At 34.0% G+C, this 19,258-nt stretch overlaps 2 protein-coding genes across 5 annotated transcripts; one reads left to right on the forward strand and one right to left on the reverse strand.

Annotated features, from left to right (window-relative positions):
- Nucleotides 1-523: 523 nt before the first annotated feature.
- On the reverse strand, nt 524-4,867 carry LOC113732415 (protein EIN6 ENHANCER). Of its 2 annotated transcripts, none has more exons than XM_027258157.2 (3): nt 4,616-4,867; nt 3,295-3,362; nt 524-809 (listed from the first exon to the last, which is right to left on the reverse strand). In XM_027258157.2, exons 1-3 carry the CDS (start codon nt 4,788-4,790, stop codon nt 678-680), a joined length of 375 nt encoding a protein of 124 aa, XP_027113958.1. In that variant the 5' UTR covers nt 4,791-4,867; the 3' UTR covers nt 524-677. The 2 variants fall into 2 exon arrangements, with proteins under 2 accessions (XP_027113958.1, XP_071936493.1); XM_072080392.1 differs by having other exon boundaries at nt 783-1,117.
- Nucleotides 4,868-10,356: 5,489 nt separating this feature from the next.
- LOC113728975 (putative calcium-transporting ATPase 11, plasma membrane-type) lies at nt 10,357-19,130 on the forward strand. Of its 3 annotated transcripts, none has more exons than XM_072080394.1 (7): nt 10,357-10,806; nt 14,138-14,192; nt 14,285-16,227; nt 16,317-16,475; nt 17,295-17,466; nt 17,570-17,868; nt 18,585-18,780. In XM_072080394.1, the coding sequence occupies exons 1-7, from the start codon at nt 10,633-10,635 to the stop codon at nt 18,597-18,599; spliced, it is 2,817 nt and encodes a 938-aa protein (XP_071936495.1). In that variant the 5' UTR covers nt 10,357-10,632; the 3' UTR covers nt 18,600-18,780. The 3 variants fall into 3 exon arrangements, with proteins under 3 accessions (XP_071936495.1, XP_027109115.2, XP_071936494.1); XM_027253314.2 differs by having other exon boundaries at nt 10,367-10,806; nt 18,443-19,130; XM_072080393.1 differs by lacking the exon at nt 10,357-10,806 and adding an exon at nt 11,738-11,960 and having other exon boundaries at nt 18,443-19,130.
- Nucleotides 19,131-19,258: the final 128 nt, after the last annotated feature.

Raw genomic sequence — 19,258 nt, forward strand, 5'->3', positions numbered from 1 at the left:
TCAAATATTTTCATGATAGTATCCAGTGCGAATTCCTAGTTTTGAAGCTGCTTTAAGAGCTCATAGCAAACTCCAAAGTTCCTGGAAATATGAGGCTGGCCCTCGAGTAAGAAGCCTATCAGAGGCGAATCAATTGATGAATATGCTTTGCAAGTATGTGGTTTTGGTCCTGCTTTAACTCACTAATTTTGAAAGGATGATGCAATTTAAGATTACTGGACTGTAGTAAAAGAACCTAGAACCCACCAAGAACATTTACAATGCGGTAATGATCGTACAATCCTGGAACAAAAGATCGTAGTGTACTAGGCACAAGTAGCTATGTATCATATACCAAGCAGATTGATAAGGTTGTGGGTAATCAATTCTTTTCTGCTCAACTACTGCTTTGCTTGGCTTATCACCTGTATTAATTCTACTTTAGTTGAAAAATCTGCACTTGAATCAGAAAAGCTATCTCATGCATTTGGCCGACAAACCAACGGTAACTTCAACTATAAAGGGGTCAATGGAAGGCACATCATGCACACAGGGAAAAGGTGGATATAAACACAACACCGAGCGTCATAGCTGCTGTAGCCGACAAATATTTCAGGCAACTGATGAAGAAGTACTAGCCAAAAACGCTTTTCAGGTTACTATTCAACAACCTACCTAAAGTGAGACGTATCATACAACTATTTCAATACAACTGCTGCATTTCTAAGGGCCAAGTACCTCTGGACATAATCATTAGGAAGGGATCTTATGACCTTGAAGACCTCTGCATTAGCATAACGAAGTTTGGTCCTTGGATCAAAGTAAGGTGCCTGCAAGGAAGAATGGAAGCAGTTGTGTCAAATTATGGATGAATAAGCAGTTAGGGGCGTAACTCAAATGTGGGCAATGCTTATATTATGAAGACGTTAAAATGAGAGCTCAGATGAATCTAAATACAAGAATTAGTTATGTACGACAGCAGCTCAGACCAGGTAAAGAGTACCTGCATCTAATTATATTACATCAGAGCCATCTAAAACCAAAATCAGCATCCACTGAAACTGAATCTCAATTCATTTGCCAATCTAACGTAGAACACTCCTAGGTGCATCAACAATTCTGTATGCCAGGAACATGGCTAAGACAATGCAAAAGATTAACGTAACCCACAATTAATCCTTAGATACATGGATACTCAGGAGACCACAAGCTGCAACTAGAATTTCTCACAAAAAAATTTACCTCAATAACCCTAGTAAAATAACTCATAATACAGCATGCAATTCATCATTATCAAAAAGCTTGGTTAGTCTACATTAGATAAACCATTTGCTACAAATATTTCCATGCCCTGACATGAAAAAGCAAATGGTTCCACCAAGTTCAATCAAATGTTGCTTTACAAACCATACAGCAACTGCAGATTCCATTTTCCATTAAATATTGCTCAAAAACATAACCCGAAAAATATTTGGCTTTTGCCTTTGCCACATTGGCAAAAAAGACCAAAAAATCACTTTGAGACCAAAAAAGACTAACACAAATATTTTAACAAGAATTCGCAGCAGATACTAACAACCCAGCAAAATCTATGCCTGTTTGAGATCCACCCACCAATTCGTGAAGGCCCACATGAAGTTCTATTTCTCCACTGACACGTGTTAGAGAAGAGAGATGAGAGGAATTAATTTGTCTGCTACAGTGAGAGGAGTCAGAGGAAAAATTGAAGAAGAGGAAGGGCCCCGGAAGGAAAGCATTTTTGGAAGAGGAGGTGGTTGGAACAGCTTCTTCGGTAGAGTTACCCTGTAAGTCCCTGCAAGTTGTTTTCCATTGCATCTGGCAAAACTCATTTTGTCGGGAAAAATTATCCCAAGATTTTATGCAACCAAACACCAAAGAATTGGGAAACCATTTCCCATAAATTGTTTTACATCCAAATGTAGAAGACCATCAATTTTTTATATTCCCTAGGATCAGATTAGAGTCAACCTTCGAAACTCCATCCTCTACCTAGAGTAGCGCAAGGTTGTTTCTGAAAGATGTTAGCTCAGATTTGCGCAAGTATAAAACAGCAAACTGAGTGCTGTAAGGTATCATTTCAAAAGTAGGTAGAGAGAAACTCCAAACTCTCTCTGGAGAAGAAGGAATTATACACAGGAACACACCCCCAAATTTAGGTGTTCACCATGTAGAAGATTAGTAACCTTCTTTATGGGCTCCAAATAAGTAATCTACCTCCTTTTCAAGACAGGTAACAAGATAAAACCTACTACTGAAAAGAGATAAACACAAAAAACTACAATTGAGACACCAATGGATAAGAAATCAAAATCAGGTCATCCAGTTTAGAAAACAGATTTACAGAAGCAAGATACGCAATGGAATAGTGGATGTCAATTTGAGGAACATTCAAGGACAACTAAATTTCACTAAGGGACAACACTGACCAGCAGTTTATCAATATCTAAAATCTGGTTGATGCAGAAGAACAGGAAAGCAGAAAAACTTCATAGCAACATCAGAAAGTATACCATCACAGTTCCCTAACTGCCCTAAGTGCTTAGAAAACAACTCACACACACACACACAAAAGGAGTGCCACTAGGGAAAAAAAAATCAACCCTGCACAGCTAAGGCACAATATATGGGGCCTATGTGTTCTGATAACAATCAGACTCAAATACATATATAAGTTAACCTTCAACTCCAAAAAAATTTTAAATACGTGTATACAGACTGCATCTACAAATTGGAACTTCCCAATTTTCACATCTAATCATCTTATGTTAATGTCACATACAGAAAAATGGAAAACACTCAAATCCATGAGAATCAATCAACTAAAGTTAGATACGAGGAAATAGAGGCAACCACAAACAATGTGTGACCATTTTGGGAAGTATATTGTCAAAATTTCACGGCTTCATGATACCATAAACTTTCTTCTAAAACATCAAATGATAAAAGCTTACACAGGAAAGAAATTTACAAAACACTCAAAGCCAAAGTTGACAAGGGCAAAAAGGAGAATAGAGAAAAGCATCGGAATGATTTCTTATTACAAAACAATCTTACATGCAACTAAAAGATCTATTCTCAGATAATATCACTTAATTTTGCAAAGTTAAAGTTATCAAAAATAATGATCTATGATCACCGATTTCCATAATTCAGAAATTAGGCAAACTAATTTCTATGTGTACTTGTGCCAATATCAGTCATCAGAGACGACATAACAGTGCTAAAGAATTTCCACATGGGAAGAAACAAAAAGTAATAGAAAAAAACACAGATAAATAAGTTAAAAATTAATACCTCAAAGCCGGTTATATCACAAATTCTTTTGCATGGATGCATTGGAGGAGGTGATTCAATATTAACATCTGGAAAAAATGCCAAAATCCCAGTAGGAACAAAAAATGTTAATAAACAATTTAAATAAATGCATCTCAAAGAAAATGAAACAAAATGCATAACAAATCACGACTCTTGACAAACAAGAACTTTGAATAAAAGAAAATAGAAAGAAAAAGAATCTTAGTTCATGTTTACACTGTTGTTTCAAAATTCAAAATTGTTGAAGCATAAGACAAGGAACATTCAAAAAAAAAAAATTCATCATCTGTTTTAGCAGAAAATTTAATGCATAATACAAGCCGAGTCTGCAGAGATGGAATCAGGAATCGAGATCGACCAAAAACTATAATCACAACACAAAATTCATGAAATGGATGCTATTCTAACATAAAAACTTAAAATAAGTGAGCTACAACTAAAATTCTAGCTGTCCTCATTCTCATCTGTCAACATCAATTTTTGAAGAATGGGACTACAGTCTACTGTCTTCTAATAAGACACTCTTTTTTGCATACGGCAAATGGTGTCATCTAAAAAAAATTTAGTCAGATTTGGTTCTTAATTGTTTTCAACAATAATTTTGAAGTTGTGAACTCTGTTTTATTGTTATTGGCTATTAAAATCAGTACATAATCAAGAAATTTGTTGATCTCATCTTTAACACTCCTGCAGTGCTTGTACCATCAAGAACCTAACCAATAAGACAGCCAGATGCCCTGTCTTAAAATCATTACTTTCAGTTAACCCAGGGTAATTCCAGATGAGCTCTGCTCGATCAAATATCTCCTCTCTGGTTTTTCTATTTAGCCAAATTATCATATTCAGTTTCCCAGTTCATCATTTTTATTAATGCAATTATTTTGCAAATCAAAATTTCTCTGTACAGGATTTCTTTGTAAATAAGTTGATTGCTAATAGTTTTCTAGGAAACATCAAATCCCTTTAAGCATCCCTATAAATTGGCCTCTTAACACACACTTGCTGTACCTGAACGTCCAACATTTTCAACAAAGCAAACAAGAAATAGGGAAGTTCAATAAACAGTTCTAGACTTCCCCGCAAATAACATCCACCAAAGCACATAAATCTAAAAAGGTAGATACCCTTTTTATCCCCTCAGAGCACTCATATCCTAAGACGGTACAATTAATCAAGAACTTAATCACCAAGAATTCGAGCATAAAAAACTGAAAGGTCCCCATGAATTGGGCAATTCAACATCATAATCAATTAATTAAACAACATAAGCGCCTCATTAGAGTAATTGGGAACTACTCACAGTTGGGTTCGTCAGGGGGATAGTTCTGATAATTCTCAGCTTGAATGATCTGCTTGAGATGTTTCCAGTGCCTTCCTCTAGCTTGACCCTTTGGATACTTTTCATACATCTGAACCCTCTTGAAATTCAGGTGAGTCGGCAACACAATCTCAGCTTCAACCACTTCTGCCTCCATCTGTACAAACTAAACTAATTGCCCTCATGGATAAAGGTTTTCAAGATTTATATCTGCACGGGCAGAACCCAACCCCCCCCCCCCCCCCCCCCCCTCAGTTTAGGTCAATCCCGATTAGCAGCCAAGGAATTTTGACAATTTTCATTTATGGTTATTGTTTTGGCCCCCTAGAATTTTAGACAAATTTTATTGCCCCCCTTCATTTAACTTTTGCCTTGGGAAAATTTTTTTTTAACTTCTCTAAACATTTCTTTTACGGTTATTAAGTTAGTTGATCTACAAAAAGTATGTAGTATTTGAAATATATTTCAATATGTAACACAATTAATAGTTGTAAAGAATATTTTGCATTTTAAAGTAAAATTTTGTGATATGTTTATGAAAGATAGATTTTTTTTTCCTTTTTTTTTGTGTAGGATGATAAGAAAGAGAAGATAAAAACGTGAGTTACTACATAAATTTATCATACTAATGCATATTATAATTCAATAGTGGGCATATGACTTCTTTATTATGTTTTGTAGACTTAATTTTATTAGTGTTTTCCTAAAATTATCTTCGTAATAAAGAGCCTTTTGTTAGACAATTTTAGTATAAAACATTTTTTATTAAATTGCAATTGGATAGTAAGGCAATGAAATGGAAAAAATTAACAAGAAATTTATAATTTTCAAAATTATATTTGTAAAAATAAAACTCACCTTTTATTATTTCACCCCTTGCCTAAAAATCTTTGTTACACCACTGGGTATGCGTATTGTTATCGGGTAAAAAGAGAAATGCAAAGACATATCATCATCTGCTGAAAAGTTTAAAAAAAATAATGCAATGGACATTACACCATCTATTATATCGCTGCATACCCTTAATAAACATCCTGTTTTAATCCTTCTTCTTTTCTCTTAAGTTCCAACGGCTACTTACTCGGTAGAATATAAAATATAATACGAAAAAAAAACGAAATCCAACTAAAAAATGGGATTTTATGATTTTTTTTTTTGTTTTTCTATTATGTACTGTTATTAGGGTTAAATGCCCTCTGCACTTTGACCTCAGTTGCATGTTGCCCCCTGAACTCATAAAATAAGCACTTTACTCAGTATTTAATATTTTAAGACAAAAGTGCCCTTGTTATTTTATTTTATTTATTTTTTATTCATTCATTCTTTTATTTTTCCTTTTTCACTACTTTCTTTTATTTCTTATTTTTCTTCTTTTGCTACTTTCTTTTTTCCACTTCTATTATGTCACTATTTTGTTTCAGTTTTCTATTCGTATTATTGTAATATTGTAATTAGTTTTTCTTATAATTTCATTCTTACTTTATTTATTACCACTATTAGAAATTTCAAGATAAACTGTATAGTGTAACAAATTAATATATCCCTATCATAATAAAAAATGTGTATATTAGTAATAATTTGACCATTTAAAGAGTATTAGCAAATTAGAATTTTAAATTATTTAATATTTAAAAGTATATCCCAATAATAAAGTAATTAATATTTTTGTTTACTTTTATTTTATATATAGCTGATTAGCAAATATGTTATTACGATTTGAATTTGTTCCTATTGTTATTAAAAATTAATTTATTCTAAACTCTAGACGTATTGATTTAAGTAATATATGAAATAGTTATATGCATAAATGGCATATATTTTGTTATAACATAGACTTTATGATAATTATTATTTCAAATAACAAAAGTAAAAAAAGATAGAAATAAATAAAAAATAAGTTCAAGAAGATTAAAACTAATATATGGATAATAATAGCAAAAACAACAAAGTAACTGATCACATGAGACAAAGGAAAAAAATTTAAAAAATACAAAAGAAAAGGACAAAAAAAGAGAAAAAATAAAATAATAAATAATATGGAAGGCACTTTATCCCAAAACATAAAATAGGGAGGTAAAGTGCCTATTCATTGAATAAAAGCGTAAAATGCAATTAAGGATAAAGTTCAGGAGGTACAGTGCTTTTAATCCTTGTTTTTAAATCTGTTGTATATTGTTTTCTAACTTACCTGTAGTAGTTGGAACTTAAGGGAAACAAGAAAAACTTAAATGGGATGTTCATAAAGGTTATATAGTGATATAATAGATGGTGAACTAAGTTTAGTTTAGTCTTTTAATTATGTCATGAACTATATTCAGTCCCCGTTTGGAGTTGTGGTATTTGTAGTGTGAAAAAAAAAAGAACATTTTTAGGTATTAAAAGTACTTTTAGGACATTTGGTTAACATCATCCCATAAAATTAGAAGTGGAACTTTTTCGTATTAAAAGCATTTTTAGCAAAAACTCAAATTTGATGCTTTTAGAGTTGTTTTTGTGATTTAAAAAATAAAATATTAAATTTAATCCTTTTATCCTATATTATGAACTAAATAAAGAAATAAATACATTTAAAAATTTTCAAATTACGCATTATCTAATATAATAAGTACTTATTGAATTATGTTTTCAAACAATGTATTTAGAAGCACTTAAGCATTTGATAAGTACTTTTATTAAAAATTATATTGAAAAAAAATACTTTTTTGTAAGCCAACCCCAAACGGGCCCTTAGTCCCCCCAAGTTTTAAGAATAAACAAGAAGTTTCAAAGAAAAAAATATGAATAAACGAAGAAGTTAAATGTGTTAACCATTTATTTACCAAAAAATTTGAAAGGCTAAACAAATTCCATCTTGCCAAAGATAACGATAACAAAAAGATGCCAGTGAATAGCTTTAAATTTCATCTTATGTCCCTTCATATCCTCCAACACAATTGTCTTTAACAAAAAAAAAAAAAAAACTTTCTTAAACTCGGACAGTACAAGTCGGTCCGACTAGTTAAACTGAAAATTGGTTAGGTATTTGATCCAAATCTCCTCCAAAAGCGGGTCCAGCTGGCCAGGATTTCTTTTTCCTTTTTTTTTTGGCTGCTGATTTCTGTTCTTCCTAAATTTTCTTCATCTCTAAAGCCCTAATTTCGCCATGTTTGGCACTTGAGTTTTTTGCCAAGTTTGTCTGCTGCAAGTTTTTTCAAAACTTTAACTATAGTGATCTCAAAAAATTTCTTAAAGTTTTTAAACTATACATTTTAAAATATTAAAAAAAACATACTTCAAAAATTTTTTTAAAATATTCGACAGTAAGTTATAGTAAAATTTTAGACAAACACCCAAAAAACTCATAACATATTTGAAATCTCAAGGAAAAATGTTCAAAAATTTTGCAAAAAGGAAGGAAAAAGATAGATCTATCAATCTTGAATTGTCATCTTCCAAAGATTTATAGTTCTACATAAAAAAAAAAGAAAAAAAGAAAGAAAATAATAAAAAGGAAAGACGGATTAGGGCCTCACAAGTTAAAAAGTTTCTAATAAAAATCGATTGATGTAAAACCTACAACTATTGTGGAATCTCCTATATTTTTGGTATTATCACTAAATTAGTTACAATAAATTGACAAATACAAATTTACACTAAAGTTGTATGAGTTTATACAAAAAATTATAGGTTTTACAGCCACCGCTTTGAATTGAAAATTTTTTAACTTGTGAACCCTTGATCTGGATAAAGGTGGTGGGAGCCACCGGAGGAGAACGGCCTATGCCTCTTCAGAGAGAATGAACAAAAATGGAAATCATCAAAAAAAAAAAAAAAAAATTCAGAGGAATCTGGAAACTGTCGCGTGATGATGAGTGCTATAGAAGGATTTGGGGCAGGGTTTACGGTTAAGGGCCAAGATTTGCTCTCAAAATTTTGTGCGGCTGAGATTACACCATGTAACTCGATTTCCGCGTCAAGTGTGAGGTCCATCACTATCTGTTCTGAAAATACATCATGTGAAAAAAAAGTTACACGATGTACAAAAAAAGTTACGCGCAGTTGATAATGACCAAAATTGCCCGCAACCGTCCGTGCCCCGAGTCCGCTATAGAAGAAGATGAGGAATTGCCTTCTAAGTTTAGAATTTTTATAGTATTTCGTTTTGACCCTCCATCTTTTACATAATCCAAAATATACTACCAAACTTTTTTTTTTATAATTTCTCTATGCGACTTTACCTTTTGTATTTTGTACAAATAAGCCTCAATGTTGCTCTAGATTTATCCTCTTAAAAAATTTTAGGCTCATCAACGTACATTTGAACTTTAGAACCATTAACAAATTAATTTAAAACTTGACATTTGTGTTTTATTTAGGCTTAATTCTAAAATGCCCCTTATAATGTATTTTAGTGGCAAATTACTCCTTGTGTTCATGAAATACACAAATTGCCCCCTCTAAATTATGAAAAGACAGTTATGCCCTTATGTGCTTATTTCTTTGACATTTTCAACTTTTTGGCATTGAAAAACTAAATTTGTATACCAAAATTGGAATACAAAATATAACCTTTTGCCTCTGCATTTATTTATTTTTATATAGAAAACTATTATATTAATAAGGGCAAAGTTTCATGAATGATTAAGCTAAAGGGTAAAACCATCTTACAGTTTTTTTTGGGGTTAAAGAAAATCTTATAAATTTACTCTTAAGAAAATTTTTTCTTGTTTCCTCATACTCAAAACTCAAGAAAAATCATCAAAATTTGATTGATATAAAACTCCAAATTTTTATTTGAAGTGTTTTTAGGGTCCAACCAAAATGTTTTCTTCATAATAAGTTATTATGAGTAAGTTTCTAGAGTTGTGTAAATTATACCTCATTCTTTTAATATGTTATAATTCTTGTCAAAATCATGTAGCACTTAGTTTAGTAAAATTTTCATCTAAAATAACTAAAACCAATATGCCAAAAATATAATGATCATATGTGTAATATCATGAAAAAAATATAGCAAAAATGTTATTTGAAACTAAATTGTAGTAGGAAACTACCTTAGCTTAAGTGCTACATGATTTGGACAGAATTATAACATAGCAAAATTAAGAATAATGTTACAACCCTCTGGAAATTCACTCATACAATGTTATTATCAAGAAAACATTTTGGTTGGACAGTGAAAACACCTCAAATAAAATTTTAAATAGAAATCTAATATTCAACCGTTACCTAGTTTGAACATCTAAAAAAAAATAGTTGAAATTGGAAACTTTTAATTTTACGATTATACTTTAGAATTCAAAGGCTTTATTTGGATTGAAAAATTTGATAAAGGATTTAAAATCCACCCAAATTACTCAAATGTGATGGAACATTTGTGCGGTTCTCCCAAGCTCTTATTAACATTTAACTAATTGTCAAGCATACCGTCACTCAAATTGAATCGGCAAACTTTAGGAGGCACATGAAACTTAAATAAAGGACTATAACTGCAACGCAGTTAATAGAGTGTTGTTTTCTCAGTAAACAAGCATAACCATATGCTACTAGCAAATTTAATTCTCCAAATGGTCCTGCACAAGCCTATAAAAAAATTGTAACTATACGTTCCCCAATAAGCCCATTATTTATTATACATAAAAGGTAACAAACATAATGGGAAAATGTATATATGCTGCATGGATTGTTCGAATCTTTCTGTTTCATTGGCGCGTTTTCCGGACAGAAACTTTGAAACTTTCCTGAATTCAATCACACGCAGCATCAAGCATAAACGTCAATCTCCAGCTCAATCATTAGCTATATTTGTACCTGTCCAACCCTGAAAAATCAAGATTTATATCCATCCAAGCACACGCGGCATCACGCAGACATCAATCACCAGCTCAATCATTAGCTATATATGCCTGAAAAATCAAGATTTATATCCATCCAATTATCCCAGCCAAAAAAGAAAAAAGAAAAACCCATCAGCTTTAAGCTAGCTGCCTTGTGCCTTAAACTGCATTTTTTTTAATGAAATGGAGAAGTATTTGAGAAAGAACTTTGATGTAGAGCCCAAGAGGCCATCTGAAGAAGCTTTAAGAAGATGGCGATCTGCTGTTTGGTTGGTGAAAAACCCTCGAAGGCGGTTTCGAATGGTTGCAGATCTTGCCAAACGTGCCGAAGACGCGCGAAAGCTTGAAAATTTTCAGGTTTCACAACTAACTTTTCTGGTTTTTTACCTCTTACCTTCTTGATTATGTGACATCGTTTTCTTGTTTTTCATGATGTAATGTGTGTGATTTTTTTGGGCCACGTTTTAGAGTACTAATTGCTTATTATCTTGAATTCAAGTTGATTTAAAACATTTCTTGCTCTGCATTTGATCTTTTCTCAATTTTAATTACTTTCTACAATTATCTTTATTTTAATTTAATCCCTTTTCTTTCTTACTCAGTATTTATGTACAGAACCCTTTCCTTGTCTTTCTTCTTGCTCCACTTCTGAAATGAATGTTTACGTGTTTTTGTGGGTGTGAGTATGAGTGTTTTTTAGCTGCAACTACATAACGTATCAAATTGAGAACTATTCACTGTCTATCTTCTTCTGTGTCATGAATTTTTGGACTGACTTTTTCTTTGTTATGATTTTTATGCTTTTTTCTGTGTTTTTTGCCTTCTTCCTTTTGACCTTAGTTTGATTACTCTTATTTCACTTTGTTGTTGTTATGGAAATTGGAAAGTCCAAACAGTAAGCAACAAATTTTAAGCCTTTGGTCCATTTGTAAATCTCCTTGCAATTTCCACTTCACAATTTCACATGAGAAGAAGAGAAGAGTAGAAACTTTTGGTAAATTTCTTGAACATTGAGAGCTAGGAAAGTCAATTGTTAATAACCAAAATCAAGAAAAGGAAACGAAAAAAAAAGGGTAAAAGTTATGTGAAAATCTGGTTAATCTGAGCGTCAGACTTCAGCAGGTCTATAACAAATGTTAGAATACATAAACCTTCTAAAGCTAAAGGTTAAAACATGGAATTGTTTTTTTAGGCAAGCCCTACAATTTCAGAATTTGGACTGTTGTCCTTAATTAGCAAAATGCTTTCTGGGGGGGTCCTTAGTGAAGTATGCAAACAGCCTTTTTGGACACGGCAAAAGCAGAATGACGAGGACAACAACAGATTTTTGGTTATCATACCAATAATTGTTTGTCCATGCAGTTTTGCCATGAGTCCTGCAAAACCCAAAGCTGATCTTTAGGATTCCACCTAATTAATACAAAATCCCAAAGCTTATTAACGAGCCTTAGACTTCACTTTGGTATGGAAGAACTTTGCCTGTCATGCTGGGAACATCTTCAAAAACCCGAGTAAGTAGCCATTTTTTCAGTTTGTTGTGCTAAGAAATTTGAAGTTCTTTTCGAACACTCCTAAAAAACTACGTCTGCGGGATTATTTACTCTCTCTTATTAATCTCAAAGTATGTACTAGAGAGAATACATGTAGTCGATCTGATTTCTCTTTCTCTTGTTGGACAAAAGCAAACAAATGGAGCTTTGATTTTTTTGTGGATGTTTTCTGTTGTTTTGTTATTCTACAAGTGCTAATTTCTAAAACCTTGAATCTATTATCAATTGTCTTTCTAAAGTTTGAGAGCTAATTCCATTAGTATATGCATCTGCCTTTTAGTTGTACTCATCATGGTTTCACCTTTTGAAGTACTTTGCATATATATATATATATATATATAGTACTGGCTCCCACGGTATTGACGAATTGACAGGTATGAATTGGATAAATTTTGAGCCGCATATTTGAAATTGAAGTGCAATATCATACTCCATTCAAATTGTAGTTTGCAAGTAGCACTTTTCACATATTTGGTCCTTTGGAAACTCAATTACTTTGAATTCCTAGCAAGTGTACATCAATTCTGACAACTTATCCATGAATAAGATCTTTGCACTAGAAGTTTTGTACTGACATCCGGGTTTTGCATGAAAGGATACAAGATTGACACCGTAAAGGGTTGGAAAAGTCATACATTCTGAAAAGTCATATACCAAGTAATATTTGTTGAAAAAGACAGATGAGTTTGACACTTACTCCCGGGACCCCATTTAATTGGCTGGATTTGAAATGAGGGGGCCTAGTAAATTTTGACTTCAGAAATTAAGAGTCTATTTGGATTGCTATTTTCTGCAGTTTTTTTTTTTTAAACGAACTATAGCGATTTAATGTATATAAGGTAAAATGGTGATTCAAAAATATATTTACGGAAAAGATAAAAAAAATTTTTTTGAAAAATTGCAATCCAAACAATTCATGGTAGCAAAAAGGGAGTCCTATCTAAAGTTTTTTGAACACCATTTATGAATTATGTAATTAGGAGTAATTTACTAGAGTGCCTTAAGCTTCTTTGAATTTACACTTTTCTACTTGGGACCTTTTGATTTAGATGCATAGTATTTATTAACTGAAAATTCGTCGGTTTTTCTTTCCTCCTTTGATTGTGTTTTCCACTTATTTTCTGTCTTTCTGTCAATTTCTCTTAGTCGCTGTCTACTGATTTCACGAGGAATTTCCCTATATCAAACTGACAATAACTAGTGCTCATATCTAGGGGTGATTTACCCAGGAAATTTCATTCAATTTAATCTCTATGTCATCTAGATGGAATAAATTGTCAATTTTCTGAGCTCACTCCTTACGATATTTAACTTGAGTCAAATTCTAACCATTGATTATGGCTCCCATTTTCTTTCCTTCTTACTGTTTTCATTCAAGAAAATGAAGCAAAATCCGTCTGAGGTTTGAAGAGAAAATAGTTTTTCTCAAAATTTTTCTGCTGCTAAATTTTCGTCATTTTTAATCTATGCTGGCCTCAACTAGTCAGGAGGTAAGATGGTGTTGAGTTTCTGAAACATTTTACAGAGTGCCAGAAAGACCAAGTAGCACTGCTCTTGTTGTTCAAAAAACACACACTAAATCATCGTGATCAGTCCCTTTTGTCTGGGGAAATTATTCGTGTTGGAAATGCAATCCAAGTGTCTGAAAATTTAATAGTTAACCGACCTCCTTATGCCGCCATAAATGTCCCTCCAGCTCTGTTATTGTCAAGACTTGGGATGCATACGTAATTGCATGAAATTGTTCCCCTCGACCTTTTTGAGGTGTAAAGAGTCAAGAAATAAGTTGAAGGGTCAAAGTTGGAGGTGACCATAACTCCCCGTGAGTTGTTACCGTAAATTTGGTGGAGTTTCAGAAGTAAAGTGATCTAGTCCCCAACATCAAAAAGATTATACTTGGGTGCTTGTACTTCATGAGTTGGGCTTGATCTATCTCCCAAAATGTGGACCTTGACTTATCATAAACAGAACTTGCAGGATGCATCAGCAACTGAGATATTTGGTTGAGTATCTTGCAACATTTGGAACAATATGGTTATTTTTGTCAAGATTGAAATATTTGTTTAATAAAATGTTTAATTTCTGACTTCCTAGCTTGAGTTTCCTTGGCTTTACTCTGATACGCTTTTTTTCTTCAGGAAAAGATACGGGTAGCTTTGTACGTTCAAAAAGCAGCATTCCATTTTATTAGTGGTATGGTCTTTACTAACTGCCCCTTGCATTGTTCTGTTTAATTCAGTTTTTCTGTTTCCATTTTGTTTCTTATTCTCATTTACGTTGGGCAGGGGTTAGTCGAGGCGAGCAATACAGGACATCTGAAGAGATTAAGCAAGCAGGTTATGGCATTGATCCGGAAGAACTCGCTACTATTGTGCGGAACCATGATTTCAAACGCTTGGAACAACATGGAGGAGTTGAAGGGTGTGCAAAAAAGTTATCTGTTTCCATCCAAAATGGGGTATCCTCCAACGAAATTCATCACAGACAGAAGATATTTGGAGTAAATCAATTTGTTGAGAAACCTGCAAGACCCTTTTGGATGTTTGTATGGGATGCCTTGCAAGATATGACTCTGATAATTCTCATGGTATGTGCTGTGATCTCTGTAGGAGTTGGAATTGCTACTGAAGGATGGCCAGGAGGTATGTATGATGGTTTAGGAATAATCTTGTGTATCTTGTTGGTAGTTTTAGTCACTGCAATCAGTGATTACAAGCAGTCGTTGCAATTCAAGGATCTGGATAGGGAAAAGAAAAATGTAATTGTTCAGGTTACCAGAAATGGAAGCAGACAGAAGGTATCTATACATGAATTGGTGGTCGGAGACATAGTTCACCTATCCATTGGAGATCTAGTTCCCGCAGATGGGATGTTTTTATCAGGTTATAGCCTGTCAGTTGATGAATCAAGCCTTTCAGGTGAAAGTGAACCGGTTGATATAGGAAGAGAGAATCCTTTTCTTCTATCTGGTACTAAAGTGCAAGATGGATCTGGTAAAATGCTTGTGACATCAGTTGGCATGATGACTGAATGGGGAAGATTGATGGATACTTTAAATGAAGGGGGAGAAGATGAGACACCATTGCAGGTGAAGCTAAATGGGGTTGCAACTATTATAGGAAAGATTGGTCTGACTTTTGCTATTTTGACATTTTTGGTGCTCACATTTAGGCTTATAGCAAAAAAGGCAATACTTGGTCAAATCAGAAAATGGTCTACCAATGATGCACTGGATCTGCTTAACTTCTTTGCTATTGCAGTGACGATTCTTGTAGTTGCTGTACCTGAAGGGCTGCCTTTAGCTGTAACACTGAGTCTTGCTTTTGCAATGAAGAAGCTGATGAATGATAGGGCGCTAGTGAGACATCTCTCTGCATGTGAAACCATGGGTTCCGCAAATTGCATTTGCACTGATAAAACAGGAACATTAACAACCAATCATATGATAGTTACAAGACTATGGATATGTGGAGAATGTAAGATTATAGGAAGTAACAGCTCTCAAAATGCTTTGATGTCTACTGCATCAGAGGAAGTACTACACACGCTTTTGCAATCTATATTTCAGAACACCAGTGGTGAGGTTGTGAAAGGAAAAGATGGAAAACCAAGCGTTCTAGGTTCTCCAACAGAGACAGCCTTATTAGAGTTTGGCATGCTTTTTTATGGCAACAGTGCTCCAATATTTCGTGAGTCCAAAATACTAAAGGTTGAGCCTTTCAATTCAAACAAAAAGAAAATGTCTGTGACAGTGTCTCTTCCAGGTGGTGGGGTTCGAGCGTTTTGTAAAGGTGCATCAGAAATTGTACTGGGTATGTGTGATAAACTAATTGATAAGGATGGTCAGTCTGTCCTTCTAACTGTAGATCAGAGAAAAAGCCTAACAGATGTCATAAATGGCTTTGCCTGTGAAGCTCTTAGAACCCTATGCTTCGCTTTCAAAGATATAGAAGGAAATTCTTCTACAGATGATATTCCTGAAAACTCTTATACACTCATAGCAATTGTTGGAATCAAGGATCCTGTCCGCCCAGGTGTAAGAGAAGCAGTTCAGACTTGTTTAGATGCTGGAATTATTGTCCGGATGGTAACCGGTGATAATATTCATACAGCAAAGGCCATAGCTAGAGAATGCGGAATACTGACTGATGACGGCATAGCCATAGAAGGCCCAGAGTTTCGTGAAAAGAATCTGCAGGAAATAAAAAGGATAGTACCAAAGCTGCAGGTTTAGAAGGATCTCTAAGATTGCTTTGTCTTTGTATGAAAAGAAGCACTTCTCTAAATGCTATATGTTTTTTTTTTCTTCTTTTGCAGGTGATGGCAAGATCTTTACCTCTGGACAAGCACAAATTGGTGACCTTCTTGAGGAAAGAATTGAGAGAAGTGGTGGCAGTGACTGGTGATGGAACTAACGATGCTCCAGCTTTGCATGAGGCAGATATTGGACTAGCCATGGGCATAGCAGGAACTGAGGTATGTTGATTATGCAGTCTTAGTATTTTATTTTTATTTTTTTATTTTGAGGCTGCCATCTATTATGTTACGTTATTACAACTAAGCAGAAATGTTCCTGCAGCATGTTTCATCCCCTTGTTAACTCTTCTTAATGCAACTAATGTAGGAGTTCAATCTAATGAGCCACTATGACAAAAACTTAAGATTCATTGGTCCATTAGAGAAGTATATATGGCTGATAAAGTTCTTTCAAGTTTTTGGTCTATAGTTTCTTTCTTCATACATGGTAACCTTACAACTATTTGATGTTTACATTCCCTCAATTACTTTCTTGCTCTGTCAATGTCCAATGTAAAACCATTTCATTTCTGCATTATTTTTAGTTCTTTTGACCACATTTCTAACACAAACCCTTATGCTGATATCTTATAGTTAATGTGATGTCTACATAAGCTTCCTAAACTTTTGTTTTTCTTATAAATTTAAAAAAAAGTACCCAAGGTTATAGATTTTTGCTTACAGCAAGTAATAAATGTGTACCTGTGTGTTTGCATTTCTGCAAGATCCATAATGCTCCAATAACTAGCTACAGAAAGAAGAATTCACAAGATCCAAAAAAAAAAAAAAATGAAAGCATGTTTACTTGCCTAAACCGCTGAAGGTGCCTAACCTTTGATTTTCATAGCATGAGCACTGTTTTGCAGTACCATTCATTGCTCGACCGAAGCAATGGAAAATGGAATATCTATTAACCTGTTAAAGATGCATTCAGTCTAGATTCTTTTGTGCCTCTTCATGCTTTCCCTTAATGACTTAGCACCTCCTTTCTAATTGCAGGTTGCTAAAGAAAATGCTGATGTAGTCATAATGGATGACAATTTCGCAACCATAGTGAATGTTGCCAAATGGGGTCGTTCTGTTTACTTCAACATTCAAAAGTTTGTACAATTCCAGTTGACAGTAAACGTGGTTGCTCTGATAACAAATTTCGTTTCTGCTTGCATCACAGGTTGCATTCAATTTTAGGCTTTAATCTTATAAAATATTCATATATTCACAGATTTTCCATCTACCAAAGTATATAACATAGTAAATTCAATTTTTTAATGCAGGTTCTGCTCCTCTCACTGCTGTTCAATTGCTTTGGGTGAACATGATCATGGATACTCTTGGAGCCCTAGCACTTGCAACAGAGCCTCCACATGACGGGTTAATGAGAAAACCACCAATTGGCCGGAATGTTAACTTCATTACAAAGATTATGTGGAGGAACATAATTGGTCAGAGTGTCTACCAATTGGCTGTCCTTGGAGTATTACAGTTTCAGGGAAAGAAGCTTTTCAATCTTAGTGGTCCAGATTCCACCTCTACTCTCAATACCTTAATCTTCAACACTTTTGTGTTCTGCCAGGTACTTCCTAAAACCTTTTTACGCATTTGTTTCTTCAACCCGTAGAGGATAGTCTTCTGCATTCTACAGAAGCTGTTGATCTTGAATTTTAATTTCTGCAGAAAACATTGTTCAGGCCAGTTGCCATCTAAAAAATTTGTCCATCTTTAGAGAGAGTACATATTTGTTAATCTCCATTAGAACATGAATCCATTGGGTTACTTTCAAGTGTTTTGGTTTACAAGCTGTTCAAATTGTCAAGATTTGAGCCACAAACTTCACAGAACAGTCAGTCAGGACCAATCAGTTGAGGCCTCAAATCCTCAAATTTTTGCTACTTGTTAGCTTCCATGTCTCACTGCAGATTTAACCGATTGTAATCTCTTCTTGCATCTAGAATCATATTTCTCCACTGATTAACCAAGGCAATGAACATGGAAGCTTATCCTATTTGTAAAGCCATTTATGAGCTTCCATTTTGATGTAGTACTCGCCTGAAAGCTATTCTCGCACTTCTTGTACATATGCGTTTGCATTCATTATCATGCTTCCCAATTGCTAATGTTGTTTTTAATATCCATGCATTCACCACCAGATATTCAATGAAATAAACAGCCGCGACATGGAAAAACTAAATGTGCTGCGTGGCATTTTTGGGAGCTGGATTTTCATGTGGATAATTGTCTCTACAGTGGCTTTCCAAGTTATCATAGTAGAATTCTTGGGAACATTTGCAGATACGGTACCTTTAAGCTGGAATTTGTGGTTGGCCAGCATCTTTTTTGGAGCTGCTGGTTTGCTCGTTGGAGTTGTACTCAAGTGCATCCCTGTTTCGTTGGAGAGGAAGACTACGACCACTGCTAGCAGCCATCATGATGGCTATGAAGCACTACCCACAGGACCAGAACTGGCATGAAAAAGACATAATCCAAATGCAAAGTTTGAGTGGCAGCCTGAGCCAGATATTCTCAATTACAAGGAGATTAGAGCTCCAATTTTTAACTAGGAGCTACATTTTTCATTGTTCAATAGTATTCTTTATTTTTTGAATTTGAGGGAAAATGTAGGTAAGAAGATCAATTTGGGACAGAGCATACAGATGCAGTAGTTGGGACCTGGATGTACACTCAATGTATTTCCATTTCTTGCTGATTCATTTCATGTCAGAATACGAGCAACTAGTTTTTTAAGATTGAAGAACTAGGACTTTTTGTTCAACAGAATGCTGTTTAGATCATTTTTAAGACCTCAGGCTGGAATTTGAAATATGTTTCTGTTGCAGATATTTCGTGCACTATTTTCTTACTTTTCAGTGTTTATGTAACCAAGTGAACCACCCAGCCTGCAGTTTAATTGCATTCTTGTTTGCCTGAAGTTTAAGGTACACTTTTTCTAGTGAATCAAATGGTTG

This window comes from Coffea arabica, chromosome 2e, assembly GCF_036785885.1.
Source record: "Coffea arabica cultivar ET-39 chromosome 2e, Coffea Arabica ET-39 HiFi, whole genome shotgun sequence".
NCBI lineage: Eukaryota > Viridiplantae > Streptophyta > Magnoliopsida > Gentianales > Rubiaceae > Coffea > Coffea arabica.

Coding starts and splice junctions, on each gene's coding strand:
- LOC113728975 (XM_027253314.2), top strand. CDS start 10,633: ATGGAGAAGTATTTGAGAAAGAACTTTGATGTAGAGCCCAAGAGGCCA. Junction 16,476..17,294: donor TGGGCATAGCAGGAACTGAG/GTATGTTGATTA, acceptor TTCTAATTGCAG/GTTGCTAAAGAAAATGCTGA. Junction 17,467..17,569: donor CGTTTCTGCTTGCATCACAG/GTTGCATTCAAT, acceptor TTTTTAATGCAG/GTTCTGCTCCTCTCACTGCT.
- LOC113732415 (XM_027258157.2), bottom strand. CDS start 4,790: ATGGAGGCAGAAGTGGTTGAAGCTGAGATTGTGTTGCCGACTCACCTG. Junction 3,363..4,615: donor TCCCCCTGACGAACCCAACT/GTGAGTAGTTCC, acceptor CATTTTTTCCAG/ATGTTAATATTGAATCACCT. Junction 810..3,294: donor GTGATATAACCGGCTTTGAG/GTATTAATTTTT, acceptor TCTTCCTTGCAG/GCACCTTACTTTGATCCAAG.